The sequence below is a fragment of the Glandiceps talaboti genome, chromosome 9 (assembly GCF_964340395.1).
Source record: "Glandiceps talaboti chromosome 9, keGlaTala1.1, whole genome shotgun sequence".
Lineage (NCBI taxonomy): Eukaryota > Metazoa > Hemichordata > Enteropneusta > Spengelidae > Glandiceps > Glandiceps talaboti.
In genome coordinates this window covers 1,573,636-1,595,207 of record NC_135557.1, presented here as the reverse complement: position 1 = coordinate 1,595,207, position 21,572 = coordinate 1,573,636, and the positions used below count along the sequence as shown (strand labels likewise).

At 37.8% G+C, this 21,572-nt stretch overlaps 1 protein-coding gene across 2 annotated transcripts in view; it reads right to left on the bottom strand.

Moving 5' to 3' along the window:
* The window catches only part of LOC144439675 (coatomer subunit alpha-like), an 83,411-nt gene that overhangs the window by 11,462 nt on the left and 50,377 nt on the right, over positions 1-21,572 (bottom strand). For both annotated transcript variants that reach the window (XM_078128908.1, XM_078128909.1), the window contains 7 exons: positions 21,447-21,542; positions 18,524-18,612; positions 14,279-14,486; positions 8,300-8,409; positions 6,805-6,885; positions 4,325-4,393; positions 2,977-3,113 (listed from right to left, as the gene is read on the bottom strand). In XM_078128908.1, coding sequence (XP_077985034.1) covers positions 2,977-3,113; positions 4,325-4,393; positions 6,805-6,885; positions 8,300-8,409; positions 14,279-14,486; positions 18,524-18,612; positions 21,447-21,542 — 790 coding nt within the window. The remainder of the gene's footprint in view (positions 1-2,976; positions 3,114-4,324; positions 4,394-6,804; positions 6,886-8,299; positions 8,410-14,278; positions 14,487-18,523; positions 18,613-21,446; positions 21,543-21,572) is intronic.

The following is a 21,572-nucleotide window of genomic DNA, read 5'->3' as shown; positions in this document are numbered from 1 at the left end:
AGGGTAACACCTCTACAAACATCCCCAGCAAGTTTCAGCCCCATTCCCCTTGCAGTTTTCGAGATATGGGTTTTTGCACCAAATTGAGATTTTTTGGCCTAATTTGCACATCCAAATGGGATCATGTTGTGAATATACCTTCATCTACACATTCTCAGAAGCATCCCCATTAATGTTCTGCTCAGCAATTTTGGAATTATAGACACTTTTTTTTTACCTAATTTGCATATCACTGATGGAATCATCATGTCATGAATAATTCTTAATCTGAACACATCTAAGAATGTTCCAATTAAATTTCAGAATGGTCTGCCAAGTAGTTGTTGTAGTTTAAATTTGGTACGATAAGTTGTTATTTGAACATTTCCGAATGGTAATGAACCCACCACCACGCAGAGAGAGAGAGAGAGAGAGAGAGAGAGAGAGAGAGAGAGAGAGAGAGAGAGAGAGAGAGAGAGAGAGAGAGAGAGAGAGAGAGAGAGAGAGAGAGAGAGAGAGAGAGAGAGAGAGAGAGAGAGAGAGAGAGAGAGAGAGAGAGAGAGAGAGAGAGAGAGAGAGAGAGAGAGAGAGAGAGAGAGAGAGAGAGAGAGAGAGAGAGAGAGAGAGAGAGAGAGAGAGAGAGAGAGAGAGAGAGAGAGAGAGAGAGAGAGAGAGAGAGAGAGAGAGAGAGAGATTTTTTCATGCTTATACACCATTGGGCCTTATCATCAGTTAAGTTATCATGTATATGTCACATGTGTCACATGATGTCCCCTTTGTGTTACATGATATGTTACCTGTGTATCAGTTTTGAAAGAAATTGAATATTGCATGTAAGTTAAATGACATTATGGACAGACACACATAGCCCATTGCAGTGTTCTGCCGAGGCCGCGGCCTTGCGACATTGGCCCCCTAAAATTACAAATGGCGCAATAATTTTCCCACCTTGCGTCAATTTGGCGCATTCATTTTACGGCAGACACCTAAGTCCAGGGCAAGCCCCTGCCCTGGCCGGCGTCAATACCACAAAAAGTATACTGACTCCGTAAGCGATAGTTTTGTTGACATCATATAAGATACAGTGACAACGCGCAGTTCTATTGTTAACATGCAAACAAATGGATTAATATGCAACAAAAAGATACAACTTTGATAAAACATAATCTTCAATTGAAACATTAGAGGGAGTAGATGAGACGCCGAAATGGACGTCTCTCTTCACATGTTTTGTCTACCGACGCATCACTGTCTCGACCTCTGACCTACTCACTGACGTGTGTGAAACACTGAACTTGCTACGGGAAATCGGAACATCTCTCTGCCACATAAGCCTTAGGAAACCAAATTTTATGGGACAGGTTGTGATTTTCATTTGTTGATGGGTTAAATTAATGGAAACAAAAATGAGTACATGTGTATTTTGATTCTGACAAAGCTGTGTTAGGGGATCGTGTTGCGTGATGTTGACAGTGACACATGTGAATGTTTGGCACTGAATCAATGAGTGATCACTGGCATAACCACTCGAGACGGCCGATGCATGTGCGCCCGGTCAGACATGAAGAATGAACTCAGAGATGAAATCAGAAAATAATTACAGTTGTATTTACAAAGCATCCTAACTTTGACGTTGTTGATAGTTTTAGTTCAAGATCTCTGAGTTTCAAGGACACCTAATGTCAGCTTTCCGTATCAAGTTTACAATACATGTATGTAACTAATGCTGTCATTTGATATAGCAGGACCAAATCATGTTGAAAGTTTGTTTGACTATTATTTGTAAGTTTTTCGTTCACATTTGGTACTTTTTAAAGTCAGGGAGTTTATTTTCCTCAAAATGTTTTTTTTTTAAAAACTCTTGTCATGAATTTGAAGAGGGAATGATAAACACAGCAGAGTGTAACAGTTGTAAAAATGAAACAAGTGCCAAGTGGTTACAAGATTAGGATTTCTCAAATTTTTTATTCAAGCATATGTTCACTAATTTTGAAGTTGTTCTTTGTCCTTGTCTGAGAAAAGGAATCATAAATTTGAGTACTGCTATTCATTGATAGTCAGATTAAAAATTGTGACTACCTGGCTGTCCAATCTTTCTAAACAATATATAATATACTCTGTAGAAATGACTTTAAATTACATAATTGTAGTTGCCTTCTTTTTCTAAGGTGTAATGTGTAGTACACAATTTTCAAAAAATAGCTTACTGGGAACTGTTATTATGAATGGAATTTTTTTATGTAGTTGGGTAATAGTCTATGTGTAATGGAATATCTCAGACCACGGTATCTCTATAGTGGTCCGAGGTAATATATATAATTTCATAGACAATAAATAATTGACCCCACTCCCTGTCAAATGACCCCTCTTTTTGCAACCAGGGGGCCATTGTCCCCACTAGTTGGAAACCTTGGCAGAACACTGCCATTGTAATAGCCCTTCCCCCTCCCTTGGAGGCTATAAACCTAAAACAAATACCATATTCTCATCCATATGGCTATTTCAACATTAAATTAATTGATGATGACATGAAGACACTACATCATTCCTAGCACTGTCTATCCTAACATACTGACAATGATTGGTATGTTGTCTATGTACTTACCAGTTTCTATGTGGGTCTATGTACTTACCAGTTTCTATGTGGGTCTATGTACTTACCAGTTTCTATGTGGGTCTATGTACTTACCAGTTTCTATGTGGGTCTATGTACTTACCAGTTTCTATGTGGGTCTATGTACTTACCAGTTTCTATGTGGGTCTATGTACTTACCAGTTTCTATGTGGGTCTATGTACTTACCAGTTTCCATGTGGGTCTATGTACTTACCAGTTTCTATGTGGGTCTATGTACTTACCAGTTTCCATGTGGGTCTATGTACTTACCAGTTTCTATGTGGGTCTATGTACTTACCAGTTTCTATGTGGGTCTATGTACTTACCAGTTTCTATGTGGGTCTATGTACTTACCAGTTTCTATGTGGGTCTATGTACTTACCAGTTTCTATGTGGATAACCAAACATACTGGGGATGGCTGGTAATGCTACATATGTTGTCCTTGCTCTGCTGTAGGTTGACATAAATAATTGTTTATACGGAGTAAAATCTACCACACCAACTTGGTCATGAAGTAACTAGGATAAATAAAGAAGAAACATTTGATAAAACAAGCCTTCAATCGAAGACATAGTTCCAACTTGTACGTTTTGGCTGTTACTATGGGCATGGTCATGGATGCTAGGGATATTTGCATACATTTTTTAAATGTTAACTCACTTGCCTACCAGAAGATGTTGTTATTTAACCAAATATACTGCCATTTGGTTGTTGCTAGGGGCCAAAGGGTCATGGTTGCTAGGGCCAAAGGTGAGGTGATTTGAGGTGTTGTATTGATATGAGGTGTTGTATTGATATGAGGTGTTGTATTGATATGAGGTGTTGTATTGATATGGTGTTGTATTGATATGGTGTGGTATTGATATGAGGTGTTGTATTGATATGAGGTGTTGTATTGATATGAGGTGTGGTATTGATATGAGGTGTTGTATTGATATGGTGTGGTATTGATATGAGGTGTGGTATTGATATGAGGTGTGGTATTGATATGAGGTGTTGTATTGATATGAGGTGTTGTATTGATATGGTGTTGTATTGATATGAGGTGTTGTATTGATATGAGGTGTTGTATTGATATGAGGTGTTGTATTGATATGAGGTGTGGTATTGATATGAGGTGTTGTATTGATATGAGGTGTTGTATTGATATGGTGTTGTATTGATATGAGGTGTTGTATTGATATGGTGTTGTATTGATATGGTGTTGTATTGATATGAGGTGTTGTATTGATATGAGGTGTGGTATTGATATGAGGTGTGGTATTGATATGAGGTGTTGTATTGATATGAGGTGTTGTATTGATATGAGGTGTTGTATTGATATGAGGTGTGGTATTGATATGAGGTGTGGTATTGATATGAGGTGTTGTATTGATATGAGGTGTTGTATTGATATGAGGTGTTGTATTGATATGAGGTGTGGTATTGATATGAGGTGTGGTATTGATATGAGGTGTGGTATTGATATGGTGTTGTATTGATATGGTGTTGTATTGATATGAGGTGTGGTATTGATATGAGGTGTGGTATTGATATGGTGTGGTATTGATATGAGGTGTTGTATTGATATGAGGTGTTATATTGATATGAGGTGTTGTATTGATATGAGGTGTTGTATTGATATGAGGTGTTGTATTGATATGAGGTGTTGTATTGATATGGTGTTGTATTGATATGAGGTGTGGTATTGATATGAGGTGTGGTATTGATTCACAAAATTGTATCTTACCCTTGTAGCAGTCTCAAAAGATCCAGCTAAGATATGGTCTACTGGCAATTGTGAGTTGTTACACCATACCTAGAATGAGAAGAAGATCAGTAACCAGTGTTGTCATGACAAACCATTAGTCACTAGTAAATCATTAACAGCGATGACATAAGTTATCTAACTGGTGATCATTGGTCATTTAACAAGTCATTGAGAATGACATAGTCCCAGCTATGATTGGGTTTTAACCCTTTCACCACCGATTCCCGCTACAGCGGGAACGCTCTAGGGCGCCCACCGATTCCCTCTACAGCGGGAACGTCAAAGGTCATTCAACTACTACGACGTTCAAACCGTTTAACGGCAGCTATTGCTGCAAAACTTGCTGCCATAACTAGTTCCACACATGCGTATTAGCCTTGTTTATATTGCCTGCCATTTGGAACACATGTTAGTGGATGGTTTTCTAGCACGATTGGAAAGACGAGCGATCGTAAATTTTGTGTGCGTTTTTCACCAGAAAGATCGAATTTCAACAACGCGGAAGCAATTAACAGCTCACGTAGCATCTCCTACGATGTCATTTTGACAACTGTCCTGAGAAATTTCCACTGAATTTTTACTCAAAAACATTGTTGAATACATCAGGTCAGTTGTGGGAACGGTATAGGCTTCAGAACTACCACGAGGGCCGAGTGATCTACCGGCGGGGAATTCACCGTTGCCGTAGTGAAAGTTGGCAAATTGCGTAACTTGTTGACCCGTAGTATTCGCTCATACTATGGCCTTGGGGCCAGTATTTAGCTCCAAAAGTAATTATTTTGGTCATATTTCTTTGTGGTAATGTTCAATAATGAATAATACTCATACAAGTTCAATTTATACTGGTCAGTGCTACAATGTGGGCGGTAGATTACACACAATCTGAAGATTTTCCGATCACATTTTTGAATGCGTTTTTTAACGGTAAAATTCAAATTTCAACATGGCCACACCGAAAATTGTCTCCCCTAACATCGTTTGAGATGTAAATAACGGCTCTGTTCATGAAAAATTCTGTTTAATTTTGACTTTGATGGCATTTAGGAATGAAAGGAGATGGCTGTGTGAACTCAATGTACTCAATGTGACGAAAACATTACCGCGACGTGGGTTCAAATTACAGGCTGCATATTTCCGTTGGTCGGTATGTGCGTCGGCAAATAAAGCCATTTTGCCCATCCGATTTTGGCGCCGATGCTACTGACTTACGGTCATTTTTTGCCGATTTCTGGCATAATAATTTTTTGTTGTTCTGCTAAATAATGAATTATATTTACAAAAAACCAACTTTTCAAAAGGTATCAAGGTGACAACTTTAGATATTTTAAGACACTTTCATTGCCGGTGCGGCACCGTCTGTTGCGTCATAATCGGATTAGTGAGCCGTTAATTAATTTCGTTCAAATTTTTACGACTCAAAATGTCATTTTCTGCCAAATTTTCGCCAATTTTGACAATTTAACCAGTAAAGAGAAGTTTTGTAGGAACATAAATGTTGGTATTTTGAATTTTATTTGTAATATAAATATTTTGTGTATTTGTGATATGTCAATAAATAAACGACTTGTGTCAGTTTTATTCATATTTTATTACTTTAATTCATATTTCGGTTGTGTTTGTGGAATTTGAATGCATGTATTTGCAAGTGTGATGTAGAGAATTTATTTTCCAATGAAATGATACCTCATTTTTTTTAAAATGAGCAACTCTAAGTATTTTTATATCAATTTGATTACATAACACTCACTTTCACCTGGTGGTCAGTGAGGGGGGTGGTGGAGAACAAACATTCCCAGGGGGCAATTGGTGGTGAAAAGGTTAAGGAATTATCACTACTCTGATCACACTCTGATCACTTAAAACCTAAATCAAACGGACTTAGATATGTTGTGTCTGCTTGTTGGACATGGAACATGCCTACAACAATAAAGGATGGGTCGGGTATGGGGGATCGTATCACGAAGAAAATGGATATGCACATGTATGTCATAGAACACTGTCCTAATACCAACTTTGAATGAGATCTGTTCAAGCATGTCTGAGTTATGGCTTTAGACAGGGAAAATTTGCAAACAAAATGGCTGCTCGGCGGCCATATTGGATCGTATCATGAAACAAATTGACGTGCATATGTATGCTATTTTATGTTCCCCCTGTACCAAGTTTGAAAAAAATCAGTCCAGGCATCTCCTAGAAACGGCTGCGGAAGGACGGACAGACAGACGAATGCACGGATACACGGATACACGGACACACGGACAGATGGAACCTAATCCATAAGTCCCCGTCCTGGACTTCGTCCGGCAGGACTAATAAAGGCCGGGACACATATTGTTTAACTGGTAGTCATTGGTCATTTAATAAAGGCTTCTCTTGGGCTTGGTATACTAGTTGGTATTCTCAATCACAAACATAGCTTCTTGCAAAAACACATGTTATAATATAATAAAATAACTGACCTGTGCTTGACTTGTGCCTTTAGTTGGCGGTACAAAGTAGCCGTCCTCACCACTACCACCAGTAGGCAATGGCCCAATGTCCTGTAACAACAAATAAATATGGTTAGTAGAATGTACTATGATGACTGCATTATTAATTGCGAGACAATTTAACTAACATGCCATAGCTGGATAGTGGATAGTGAGTACAACATGTCACTGGGGTAGTGAGTACAACATGTCACTGGGGTAGTGAGTACAACATGTCACTGGGGTAGTGAGTACAACATGTCACTGGGGTAGTGAGTACAACATGTCACTGGGGTAGTGAGTACAACATGTCACTGGGGTAGTGAGTACAACATGTCACTGGGGTAGTGAGTACAACATGTCACTGGGGTAGTGAGTACAACATGTCACCGGGGTAGTGAATACAATATGTCACCGGGGTAGTGAGTACAACATGTCACTGGGGTAGTGAGTACAACATGTCACTGGGGTAGTGAATACAACATGTCACTGGGGTAGTGAGTACAACATGTCACTGGGGTAGTGAGTACAATATGTCACTGGGGTAGTGAGTACAATATGTCACTGGGGTAGTGAGTACAACATGTCAACATGTCACTGGGGTAGTGAGTACAACATGTCACTGGGGTAGTGAGTACAATATGTCACTGGGGTAGTGAGTACAACATGTCACTTGGGTAGTGAGTACAACATGTCACTGGGGTAGTGAGTACAACATGTCACTGGGGTAGTGAGTACAACATGTCACTGGGGTAGTGAGTACAACATGTCACTTGGGTAGTGAGTACAACATGTCACTGGGGTAGTGAGTACAACATGTCACTGGGGTAGTGAGTACAACATGTCACTGGGGTAGTGAGTACAACATATCACTGGGGTAGTGAGTACAACATGTCACTTGGGTAGTGAGTACAACATGTCACGGGTAGTGAATACAACATGTCGCTGCAGTGTGGTGGTTGTCACATGTTACAGCAGTGTGGTGGTTGTCACATGTTACAGCAGTGTGGTGGTTGTCACATGTTACAGCAGTGTGGTGGTTGTCACATGTTACAGCAGTTTGGTGGTTGTCACATGTTACAGCAGTGTGGTGGGTGTCACATGTTACAGCAGTGTGGTGGTTGTCGCATGTTACAGCAGTGTGGTGGTTGTCACATGTTACAGCAGTGTGATGGGTGTCACATGTTACACCAGTGTGGTGGTTGTCACATGTTACAGCAGTGTGGTGGTTGTCACATGTTACAGCAGTGTGGTGGGTGTCACATGTTACAGCAGTGTGGTGGTTGTCGCATGTTATAGCAGTGTGGTGGTTGTCACATGTTACAGCAGTGTGATGGGTGTCACATGTTACACCAGTGTGGTGGTTGTCACATGTTACAGCAGTGTACTTGGTGTCACATGTTACAGCAGCATGGTGGTTGTCACATGTCATACTCATAGTAAGGTGATGGGCATACCATGTTGCAACAAAGATGGTGTGACTTACCAGATCAGCTGGTAACTCTAAATCATCATCACCAACATCCCATCCACCTCCTTCCTCATCTTTGTCTTCATCATCTATGCCTATCATACCTTCATCATCAAAACCACCCTCTGTAATATCAAATACAAACTTAATGTCATATTAACTTTCTGTAATATCAAATACAAACTTAATGTCATATTAACGTTCTGTAATATCAAATACAAACTTAATGTCATATTAACTTTCTGTAATATCAAATACAAACTTAATGTCATATTAACTTTCTGTAATATCAAATACAAACTTAATGTCATATTAACTTTCTGTAATATCAAATACAAACTTAATGTCATATTAACTTTCTGTAATATCAAATACAAACTTAATGTCATATTAACTTTCTGTAATATCAAATACAAACTTAATGTCATATTAACTTTCTGTAATATCAAATACAAACTTAATGTCATATTAACTTTCTGCAATATCAAATACAAACTTAATGTCATATTAACTTTCTGTAATATCAAATACAAACTTAATGTCATATTAACTTTCTGTAATATCAAATACAAACTTAATGTCATATTAACTTTCTGTAATATCAAATACAAACTTAATGTCATATTAACTTTCTGTAATATCAAATACAAACATAATGTCATATTAACTTTCTGTAATATCAAATACAAACATAATGTCATACTTTCCATTTCACATAACACAAAAAATAACGCCAATGGCATTGTAGCAGAAGTGTATTTGGCTGTTGCTATGGGTGTGGGCATGTTGCTAGGTATATTTACATACATTTTTTTATTCTTTATCTTTGTAACATGAATAATCATTTCACTGTTGCTAAGGGTGTGGCCATGGTTGTAAGAGACAAAATGTTTTGAACAATAACTGCAGAATAACACCTGCAGAAATATCCCTACAAAGTTTTAGTTGTACTCATTGTGTAGTTTTCAAAATTATAAGTTTTTGACCAAAATTTAGATTTTAAGACATGGTTTGCATATCAACTATAGGATCATCATGTTGTATGGAATAATGTAGGCTTAGTGTTTCACTTATGTAACATTACAGCTAAAATGATGTAGGCTTGATGTTTCACTTATGTAACATTACAGCTAAAATGATGTAGGCTTGGTGTTTCACTTATGGGACATTACAGCTAAAATGATATAGGCTTGGTGTTTCACTTATGGGACATTACAGCTAAAATGATGTAGGCTTAGTGTTTCACTTATGTAACATTACAGCTAAAATGATGTAGGCTTGGTGTTTCACTTATGTAACATTACAGCTAAAATGATGTAGGCTTGGTGTTTCACTCATGTAACATTACAGCTAAAATGATGTAGGCTTAGTGTTTCACTTATGTAACATTACAGCTAAAATGATGTAGGCTTGGTGTTTCACTTATGGGACATTACAGCTAAAATGATGTAGGTTTAGTGTTTCACTTATGTAACATTACAGCTAAAATGATGTAGGCTTAGTGTTTCACTTATGTAACATTACAGCTAAAATGATGTAGGTTTGGTGTTTCACTCATGGGACATTACAGCTAAAATGATGTAGGCTTGGTGTTTCACTCATGGGACATTACAGCTAAAATGATGTAGGCTTGGTGTTTCACTCATGTAACATTACAGCTAAAATGATGTAGGCTTGGTGTTTCACTCATGTAACATTACAGCTAAAATGATGTAGACTTGGTGTTTCACTTATGTAACATTACAGCTAAAATGATGTAGGCTTAGTGTTTCACTTATGTAACATTACAGCTAAAATGATGTAGGCTTTGTGTTTCACTCATGGGACATTAGAGCTAAAATGATGTAGGCTTGGTGTTTCACTCATGGGACATTACAGCTAAAATGATGGAGGCTTGGTGTTTCACTCATGTAACATTACAGCTAAAATGATGTAGGCTTGGTGTTTCACTCATGTAACATTACAGCTAAAATGATGTAGGCTTGATGTTTCACTTATGTAACATTACAGCTAAAATGATGTAGGCTTGGTGTTTCACTCATGTAACATTACAGCTAAAATGATGTAGGCTTGGTGTTTCACTCATGTAACATTACAGCTAAAATGATGTAGGCTTGGTGTTTCACTTATGTAACATTACAGCTAAAATGATGTAGGCTTGGTGTTTCACTCATGTAACATTACAGCTAAAATGATGTAGGCTTGGTGTAACATTACAGCTAAAATGATGTAGGCTTGATGTTTCACTCATGTAACAGGAGATTTGATACACACCTTCAGATGCTTCTAATGCAAAACAAACAAATACATGATTGGGTGATGTGCACAGTGGGGACGTAGAAGTAGTAAAGTTGATTATCAGTTAGAAAACAAACAATGTGTAATATCATTAGAAGCCTATTTTGACTGTACTGTCAACAAATACCAATACTTAAGGTAGCAGTAAAGGCTATTTTTCTCCCATTTCTTTGTTGTGTAAAAAAAATCATAAAAAATAGCGCAAATATTGCGTTGCCGCACAACTTCATGTTCAGGGCAATGATAGATATATAATTTTTTGAAGATTTAAAGTTGTAACCAAAACAAAATTTTCATACTTATTTCCATCATCATAATCCAGCCATCGTATGTTGGAAGTGTACAAGACAAGTATAGCAACATCCTAATCAAACTTTAAAGGGATGTGTCTACAAGGTTTTGTACTTCTTTATTTTTTAAAATCAATTTGGAACCAAGTCATACCAATGTAACATGTTTAACTTTCTTGGTTGTCTTATTGTAATATTTTAAACACAAGCTACATTCAGTTTATATGGGTAGGTGATGAAACAGCTGTCTTACAACATATTACATAATCAAGTCATAAACCAAACTGGCCATGCTACAGGCTTTACCACCAGAGGAAATAGTAAAGTAAACATTATAGTTAATTAACAATGTACTGTTCTCACTGTGTCAGCTATTAATGAGGACAAATCTACACATTCTCAACAAAGTTAAGCTCAATCTACTGGGTAATTTCAGAGTTGTAGATTTTTGAGGAAAAGCAATGATATAGAATAACACTTCTAGAAACATCTCACCAAGTTTCAAACTCATTCACTTAGTACTTTTTGAGATATAAGTTTTTGACCAAAAATGAACATTTTTACACCTAATTTGCATATCACTCATGGAATCATGGTATGCTTAATATTTCTTTGTCCATACATCCCTAGATACATTCCCATTAAATTTCAGCCCAATCTGCTCAGTAGTTTTGGAATTATAGATTTTTAACCAAAAAGACACATTTTTAGCCCTAATTTGCATATCACTGATGGAATCATCCCGTCATGGACAAATCTTACTTTACATCCCCTTAAGAATGTTCCCACCAAATTTCGCACCAATCTGCCCAGTAGTTTCTGAGTTTAAGTTTTTTGACCAAAAATCACATTTTTTGACCCAAATCACACATCTGTGATGCGATCATTTTGATTTGAACAATTTCCCAACTAGACACCCAAGGTAATGGACCCACCAAATATCATGGCAATCGGTTCAGCGGTTCAGTTGTGCTAAAAATGTCAGAATAAAGATATTGCAACCAAACTCGCAGCAAACATCCTTCTTGATATGATTGTTTTAGGAGTATTATTATTTTGCGTTTCTTTATGATTAATGAAATATGACACTAGTAAATATGAAAAATAAATATTTTTTAATATTTTCATTTCGATCTTTGAAACTACATGATCTTTTAATCATTTCTTTGCATTTATATATTCCTTATAAAATTTTCTAACATCTCTCGGTGGTTTTTGTCGATATCTATTATCGTTTTTTTTAATGAATTTTTAAAACTGTAAATTTCGGTAAAAAATGAGTGCTACTTTGGCGACACCTTGTTGTCGAAGTATACCTGCTACGTCGAAAAACCACCGAGAGAATTTTTATATAATCACGTTTTATCGACCAAAAAAGGTTTCATTCCATTGCCATGAGTAACAACGTAGATCGAAAGCTTTGAAAAAGAGATACAAAGGGTGAAAAATGATGTTTTTCGTGTATTTTTAGCATTTTTTACAGTACCTCTTTTGCTCTAATTCGCTGGTGTGTTTGGCATTCTGACATGTTAAGACCCTCTAGTAAACGTAAAGATTATCAATATGGCGTGTCCTTGATTGTATGGTGTAGAAAAGCACTCAAGCAAGACACATGTCAAACGTCTACCAGAATGTGATACTATGTAACTAGGCTAAGGGGTCGTAAACAATAGACACTACACTGCGCATGCGTAGAGTCCTTTCACTAGCGAGTTCTTTAGTAACGTATACCACATGCTACGCTTACACCATGCTTACACTAAATGCTCAAAGAAATCGTTATTTTACCGAGATTCGCCATTCAATATCAAAATGGTTTGCTCAGTAAGTAAGATAGAGAAGGTAAGAACAAGCATGAAGGCTCTGTCTGAATTTTAGCATCTGAGAAAAATAAGGAAAACTCATCGAGGACTGATACCTCCGTCAGAGAGCTACGTGCAACACCATGTACCAACAACAAGCTCTGGAACTTGAAGCGAAAGAGAAACTCTAAACACCCAGTATGTGTGACATCAAACTCAGTTCAATACACATAGTAAAAGCATGATTTTGATTCGACAGTTTTGTACGAATAAACATGTCTTCTGTGAAATTAGTTAGTTTTTGGTAATCGCGTACTTGTACAGTGCAAGGTCACCGGAAGTACCATACTTTGAGTGACTCTCGCACATGTAGTTTTGACTTGCAATTGTGAATTTAGTTTAGACATTCATTTCACTCAGAATAACACGATAAAAACGTCTTGAATTGTTCACGATAGTTTAAATAATATTGATATCGACAGACGTCATTGACAAACAAATTTGTCGCTAGACAAAAACTAGACTTGATTGGTATATCGCTACCACGTAGTAGTAGAGTACGCTCGACTTCGGAGCAAGTCGCTGTACTCGAAGGCCAGCCCGATCAGGGAGGAGTACACGTGGAAGCACATGTAATGTGATTGTATGTTGGCGAGTCTATGCCAATTGTTTTTGGTAAATACAGATGGATTTCGTAAATAGGACAAGTTTGATATTCATCATCAAAGAGCTTTAGCCATTCATACATTCAAGGGGTGTGGATAGAAAATCATTGAAAGATCTTGAACACAAGAAATCGCGTACTTGTACAGTGCAAGGTCACCGGAAGTACCGTACTTTGAGTGACTCCCGTACATGTAGTTTTGACTTTAATTGCAATTGTGAATTTAGTTTGCAGTCAATTTACCTAATACTGTGTCCCACATGATGAAATATTTTGCCATCCGTTAAAAACAATTCTCGCTTTTTCAAATTTGTGTTACGATCAAAGCAACCAAAATATGAATCATTGAATGTGTAAACATGTAACCTTTGGACTTCAAGCTTTGGGCTAGTATAGTAGTAATTGTGCAACGTGACACGTTAGTATTATGCAGCTACACAGAAAACTTTCCAATGTTGGGATATTTAATTCGTGTGTAGTGCCTCTAACTATGAGTGGATTTTTTTTTGCGTGTGAAAAATAGTTTTTAGTGACTGCTTCAAGTTTTTTATGAAGTGTTTATATGCAAATTCAACTGACGTCCTAGCCTTTACCGCTACCTTAACAGAAGCTTATTTTGACTGTACTGTCAACAAATACCAATACTTAACAGAAGCCTATTTTGACTGTACTGTCAACAAATACCAATACTTAACAGTGTTCAATGTGTAATGAGGAAGGATCCTGCTGTGCTGTGTTTCTCTTATTCAACTTATTGTTAGTCTACAGTTAAAATATTAAATTTGTCTATCCGTCAAAAACGTATCGAGTCATGAGTGAGTGATGGTGAGTCCCGAGCCTATTTCATTTTAGCAACAATACAACTCACCATCTAAGACTAACTCAGCATCATCTCCCCAACCCTCACCACCATACATATAAAAGTGACAATACAACTCACCATCTAAGACTAACTCAGCATCATCTCCCCAACCCTCACCACCATCATCCATATTGATATCAGCTGCCATACTAGATGTTGTTTTGCCACGTTGCATAGCACCTTCAAAGAATCCCTTGGTTACAGTCAACAGTGGCCAGTTCTCCTCTGATTGCATGATGGGAGGTGGTGGCTGCAGCAACATGGCATTCGGGTTGATTTCTGGAATCTACCAAAACAGATCAAAAATAGCAACAATGGCATTGTAGCAAAACTATATTTGGCTGTTGCTAAGGGCATGGTCTTGTTGCTAGGCATATTTACTAACATGTTTTGAATGTTTATTTAACTTGCCTACCCTTCCCAGTTTTTATCTTTGCAATATAAATCATCATTTAGTGGTTGCAATGGGCGTGGGCATGTTATCTTTGTAATATGCATCATTTCACTGTTGCTAAGGGTGTGGCTATGGTTGCTAGGGCATTGTGTCAAAATGTTTTGAACATCAACTGCAGAATAACACCTCCAGAAACATACCCTCTTAAGTTTCAGCCCCATTCATTGTGTAGTTTTCAAGATATAAGTTTTTGACCAAAATTGACATTTTTAGACCTAATTTGCATATCAACAATATGACCACCATGTTGTAAATTCACCTTCATGTATATATCGCCATAGGCAGCCCCTTTAAATTGAAGGCCAATGGGCTCTGTAGTTTTGGTATAACAGATTTTTGAACAAAAAGACACATTTTAGACCTAATTTGCATATTACTGATGGAATCACCATGTCATGAACAATTCTTAATCTACACACCCCCAAGAATGTTCCCACCAATCAGTAAGTCAGTTAGTAATCATGGCATACTAATTTCTAATTTCACCTAGTCCTTTTCTAAGTCTTTCTCTAAGTCCTGTGTGAATAAACCTTTCACAAATTAAATATAACAATAAGAAATCATATTCTCAACCAAATTGACCTTTGACCCTCACTCACTACTGGGTCACTCACTACTACATAATTACACTATCTGTACTGACCCTCACTGACCTGGGTCACTCACTACTACATAATTACACTATCTGTACTGACCCTTACTGACCTGGGTCACTCACTACTACATAATTACACTATCTGTACTGACCCTCACTGACCTGGGTCACTCACTACTACATAATTACACTATCTGTACTGACCCTCACTGACCTGGGTCACTCACTACTACATAACTACACTATCTGTACTGACCCTCACTGACCTGGGTCACTCACTACTACATAACTACACTATCTGTAATGACCCTCACTGACTTGGGTCACTCACTACTACATAATTACACTATCTGTACTGACCCTTACTGACCTGGGTCACTCACTACTACATAATTACACTATCTGTACTGACCCTCACTGACCTGGGTCACTCACTACTACATAATTACACTATCTGTACTGACCCTCACTGACCTGGGTCACTCACTACTACATAATTACACTATTTGTACTGACCCTCACTGACCTGGGTCACTCACTACTACATAATTACACTATCTGTACTGACCCTCATTGACCTGGGTCACTCACTACTACATAATTACACTATCTGTACTGACCCTCACTGACCTGGGTCACTCACTACTACATAATTACACTATTTGTACTGACCCTCACTGACCTGGGTCACTCACTACTACATAATTACACTATCTGTACTGACCCTTACTGACCTGGGTCACTCACTACTACATAATTACACTATCTGTACTGACCCTCACTGACCTGGGTCACTCACTACTACATAACTACACTATCTGTAATGACCCTCACTGACCTGGGTCACTCACTACTACATAACTACACTATCTGTAATGACCCTCACTGACCTGGGTCACTCACTACTACATAATATTACACTATCTGTACTGACCCTCACTGACCTGGGTCACTCACTATTACATAATTACACTATCTGTACTGACCCTCACTGACCTGGGTCACTCACTACTACATAATTACACTATCTGTACTGACCCTTACTGACCTGGGTCACTCACTACTACATAACTACACTATCTGTACTGACCCTCACTGACCTGGGTCACTCACTACTACATAACTACACTATCTGTACTGACCCTCACTGACCTGGGTCACTCACTACTACATAATTACACTATCTGTACTGACCCTCACTGACCTGGGTCACTCACTACTACATAATTACACTATCTGTACTGACCCTCACTGACCTGGGTCACTCACTACTACATAATTACACTATCTGTACTGACCCTCACTGACCTGGGTCACTCACTACTACATAATTACACTATCTGTACTGACCCTCACTGACCTGGGTCACTCACTACTACATAATTACACTATCTGTACTGACCCTCACTGACCTGGGTCACTCACTACTACATAATTACACTATCTGTACTGACCCTCACTGACCTGGGTCACTCACTACTACATAATTACACTATCTGTACTGACCCTCACTGACCTGGGTCACTCACTACTACATAATTACACTATTTGTACTGACCCTCACTGACCTGGGTCACTCACTACTACATAATTACACTATCTGTACTGACCCTCACTGACCTGGGTCACTCACTACTACATAATTACACTATCTGTACTGACCCTCACTGACCTGGGTCACTCACTACTACATAATTACACTATCTGTACTGACCCTCACTGACCTGGGTCACTCACTACTACATAAGTACACTATCTGTACTGACCCTCACTGACCTGGGTCACTCACTACTACATAATTACACTATCTGTACTGACCCTCACTGACCTGGGTCACTCACTACTACATAATTACACTATTTGTACTGACCCTCACTGACCTGGGTCACTCACTACTACATAATTACACTATCTGTACTGACCCTCATTGACCTGGGTCACTCACTACTACATAATTACACTATCTGTACTGACCCTTACTGACCTGGGTCACTCACTACTACATAACTACACTATCTGTACTGACCCTCACTGACCTGGGTCACTCACTACTACATAACTACACTATCTGTACTGACCCTCACTGACCTGGGTCACTCACTACTACATAATTACACTATCTGTACTGACCCTCACTGACCTGGGTCACTCACTACTACATAATTACACTATCTGTACTGACCCTTACTGACCTGGGTCACTCACTACTACATAATTACACTATCTGTACTGACCCTCACTGACCTGGGTCACTCACTACTACATAATTACACTATCTGTACTGACCCTCACTGACCTGGGTCACTCACTACTACATAATTACACTATCTGTACTGACCCTCACTGACCTGGGTCACTCACTACTACATAATTACACTATTTGTACTGACCCTCACTGACCTGGGTCACTCACTACTACATAATTACACTATCTGTACTGACCCTCACTGACCTGGGTCACTCACTACTACATAATTACACTATCTGTACTGACCCTCACTGACCTGGGTCACTCACTACTACATAAGTACACTATCTGTACTGACCCTCACTGACCTGGGTCACTCACTACTACATAATTACACTATCTGTACTGACCCTCACTGACCTGGGTCACTCACTACTACATAACTACACTATCTGTAATGACCCTCACTGACCTGGGTCACTCACTACTACATAACTACACTATCTGTACTGACCCTCACTGACCTGGGTCACTCACTACTACATAACTACACTATCTGTACTGACCCTCACTGACCTGGGTCACTCACTACTACATAATTACACTATCTGTACTGACCCTCACTGACCTGGGTCACTCACTACTACATAATTACACTATCTGTACTGACCCTCACTGACCTGGGTCACTCACTACTACATAATTACACTATCTGTACTGACCCTCACTGACCTGGGTCACTCACTACTACATAATTACACTATCTGTACTGACCCTCACTGACCTGGGTCACTCACTACTACATAATTACACTATCTGTAATGACCCTCACTGACCTGGGTCACTCACTACTACATAACTACACTATCTGTACTGACCCTCACTGACCTGGGTCACTCACTACTACATAATTACACTATCTGTACTCACCCTCACTGACCTGGGTCACTCACTACTACATAATTACACTATCTGTACTGACCCTCACTGACCTGGGTCACTCACTACTACATAATTACACTATCTGTACTGACCCTCATTGACCTGGGTCATTTACCATTACAAAACTTAGACTCAAATACTGACCTTTTCTTTCTCTGGGTCAAACTGCTCTTTCAATACAGCAGCCTCTTCCTGTAAACCATGTGTTGCTGCTGTCATGTAGGCTAGCGATTCTATAGGTCAAAGGTTACACATAGATGAGTGTTAAATAACACTGAGAGTTATCAATGTCACTTTCTCTGTCCATTCATCTATGTCTTGTCTGTTTTGTACCATAGATATCTAAACTAATCAAATAAGTTCACTTTCTCTATCCATTCATCTATGTCTGGTCTGTTTTGTACCCTATATCTCTAAACTAATCAAATAAGTTCACTTTCTCTATCCATTCATCTATGTCTTGTCTGTTTTGTACCCTATATATCTAAACTAATCAAATAAGTTCACTTTCTCTGTCCATTCATCTATGTCTTGTCTGTTTTGTACCCTATATATCTAAACTAATCAAATAAGTTCACTTACTCTGTCCATTCATCTATGTCTTGTCTGTTTTGTACCCTAGATATCTAAACTAATCAAATAAGTTCACTTACTCTGTCCATTCATCTATGTCTTGTCTGTTTTGTACCCTAGATATCTAAACTAATCAAATAAGTTCACTTTCTCTGTCCATTCATCTATGTCTGGTCTGTTTTGTACCCTAGATATCTAAACTAATCAAATAAGTTCACTTACTCTGTCCATTCATCTATGTCTTGTCTGTTTTGTACCCTAGATATCTAAACTAATCAAATAAGTTCACTTACTCTGTCCATTCATCTATGTCTTGTCTGTTTTGTACCCTAGATATCTAAACTAATCAAATAAGTTCACTTACTCTGTCCATTCATCTATGTCTTGTCTGTTTTGTACCCTAGATATCTAAACTAATCAAATAAGTTCACTTACTCTGTCCATTCATCTATGTCTTGTCTGTTTTGTACCCTAGATATCTAAACTAATCAAATAAGTTCACTTACTCTGTCCATTCATCTATGTCTTGTCTGTTTTGTACCCTATATATCTAAACTAATCAAATAAGTTCACTTACTCTGTCCATCCATCTATGTCTTGTCTGTTTTGTACCCTAGATATCTAAACTAATCAAATAAGTTCACTTACTCTGTCCATTCATCTATGTCTTGTCTGTTTTGTACCCTAGATATCTAAACTAATCAAATAAGTTCACTTACTCTGTCCATTCATCTATGTCTTGTCTGTTTTGTACCCTATATATCTAAACTAATCAAATAAGTTCACTTACTCTGTCCATTCATCTATGTCTGGTCTGTTTTGTACCCTAGATGTCTAAACTAATCAAATAAGTTCACTTTCTCTGTCCATCCATCTATGTCTTGTCTGTTTTGTACCCTAGATATCTAAACTAATCAAATAAGTTCACTTACTCTGTCCATTCATCTATGTCTTGTCTGTTTTGTACCCTAGATATCTAAACTAATCAAATAAGTTCACTTACTCTGTCCATTCATCTATGTCTTGTCTGTTTTGTACCCTAGATATCTAAACTAATCAAATAAGTTCACTTACTCTGTCCATTCATCTATGTCTTGTCTGTTTTGTACCCTAGATGTCTAAACTAATCAAATAAGTTCACTTACTCTGTCCATTCATCTATGTCTTGTCTGTTTTGTACCCTAGATATCTAAACTAATCAAATAAGTTCACTTACTCTGTCCATTCATCTATGTCTTGTCTGTTTTGTACCCTAGATATCTAAACTAATCAAATAAGTTCACTTACTCTGTCCATCCATCTATGTCTTGTCTGTTTTGTACCCTAGATATCTAAACTAATCAAATAAGTTCACTTACTCTGTCCATTCATCTATGTCTGGTCTGTTTTGTACCCTAGATGTCTAAACTAATCAAATAAGTTCACTTTCTCTGTCCATCCATCTATGTCTTGTCTGTTTTGTACCCTAGATATCTAAACTAATCAAATAAGTTCACTTTCTCTATCCATTCATCTATGTCTTGTCTGTTTTGTACCCTAGATGTCTAAACTAATCAAATAAGTTCACTTTCTCTGTCCATCCATCTATGTCTTGTCTGTTTTGTACCCTAGATGTCTAAACTAATCAAATAAGTTCACTTACTCTGTCCATTCATCTATGTCTTGTCTGTTTTGTACCCTATATATCTAAACTAATCAAATAAGTTCACTTACTCTGTCCATTCATCTATGTCTGGTCTGTTTTGTACCCTAGATATCTAAACTAATCAAATAAGTTCACTTACTCTGTCCATCCATCTATGTCTGGTCTGTTTTGTACCCTATATCTCTAAACTAATCAAATAAGTTCACTTACTCTGTCCATCCATCTATGTCTTGTCTGTTTTGTACCCTAGATGTCTAAACTAATCAAATAAGTTCACTTTCTCTATCCATCCATCTATGTCTTGTCTGTTTTGTACCCAAGATGTCTAAACTAATCAAATAAGTTCACTTACTCTGTCCATTCATCTATGTCTGGTCTGTTTTGTACCCTAGATATCTAAACTAATCAAATAAGTTCACTTACTCTGTCCATTCATCTATGTCTGGTCTGTTTTGTACCCTAGATATCTAAACTAATCAAATAAGTTCACTTACTCTGTCCATTCATCTATGTCTTGTCTGTTTTGTACCCTAGATGTCTAAACTAATCAAATAAGTTCACTTACTCTGTCCATCCATCTATGTCTTGTCTGTTTTGTACCCTAGATGTCTAAACTAATCAAATAAGTTCACTTTCTCTATCCATCCATCTATGTCTTGTCTGTTTTGTACCCAAGATGTCTAAACTAATCAAATAAGTTCACTTACTCTGTCCATTCATCTATGTCTGGTCTGTTTTGTACCCTAGATATCTAAACTAATCAAATAAGTTCACTTACTCTGTCCATTCATCTATGTCTGGTCTGTTTTGTACCCTAGATATCTAAACTAATCAAATAAGTTCACTTACTCTGTCCACAATTCTTCAGAATTTTGACTCTTTCACTGACATCACCAAGATAAAGCGCATTCTGATAATGACCACTGGTGTCTTTACGAATCTCAGCTGAAAATAACAATGTGTGGATAGAACTGT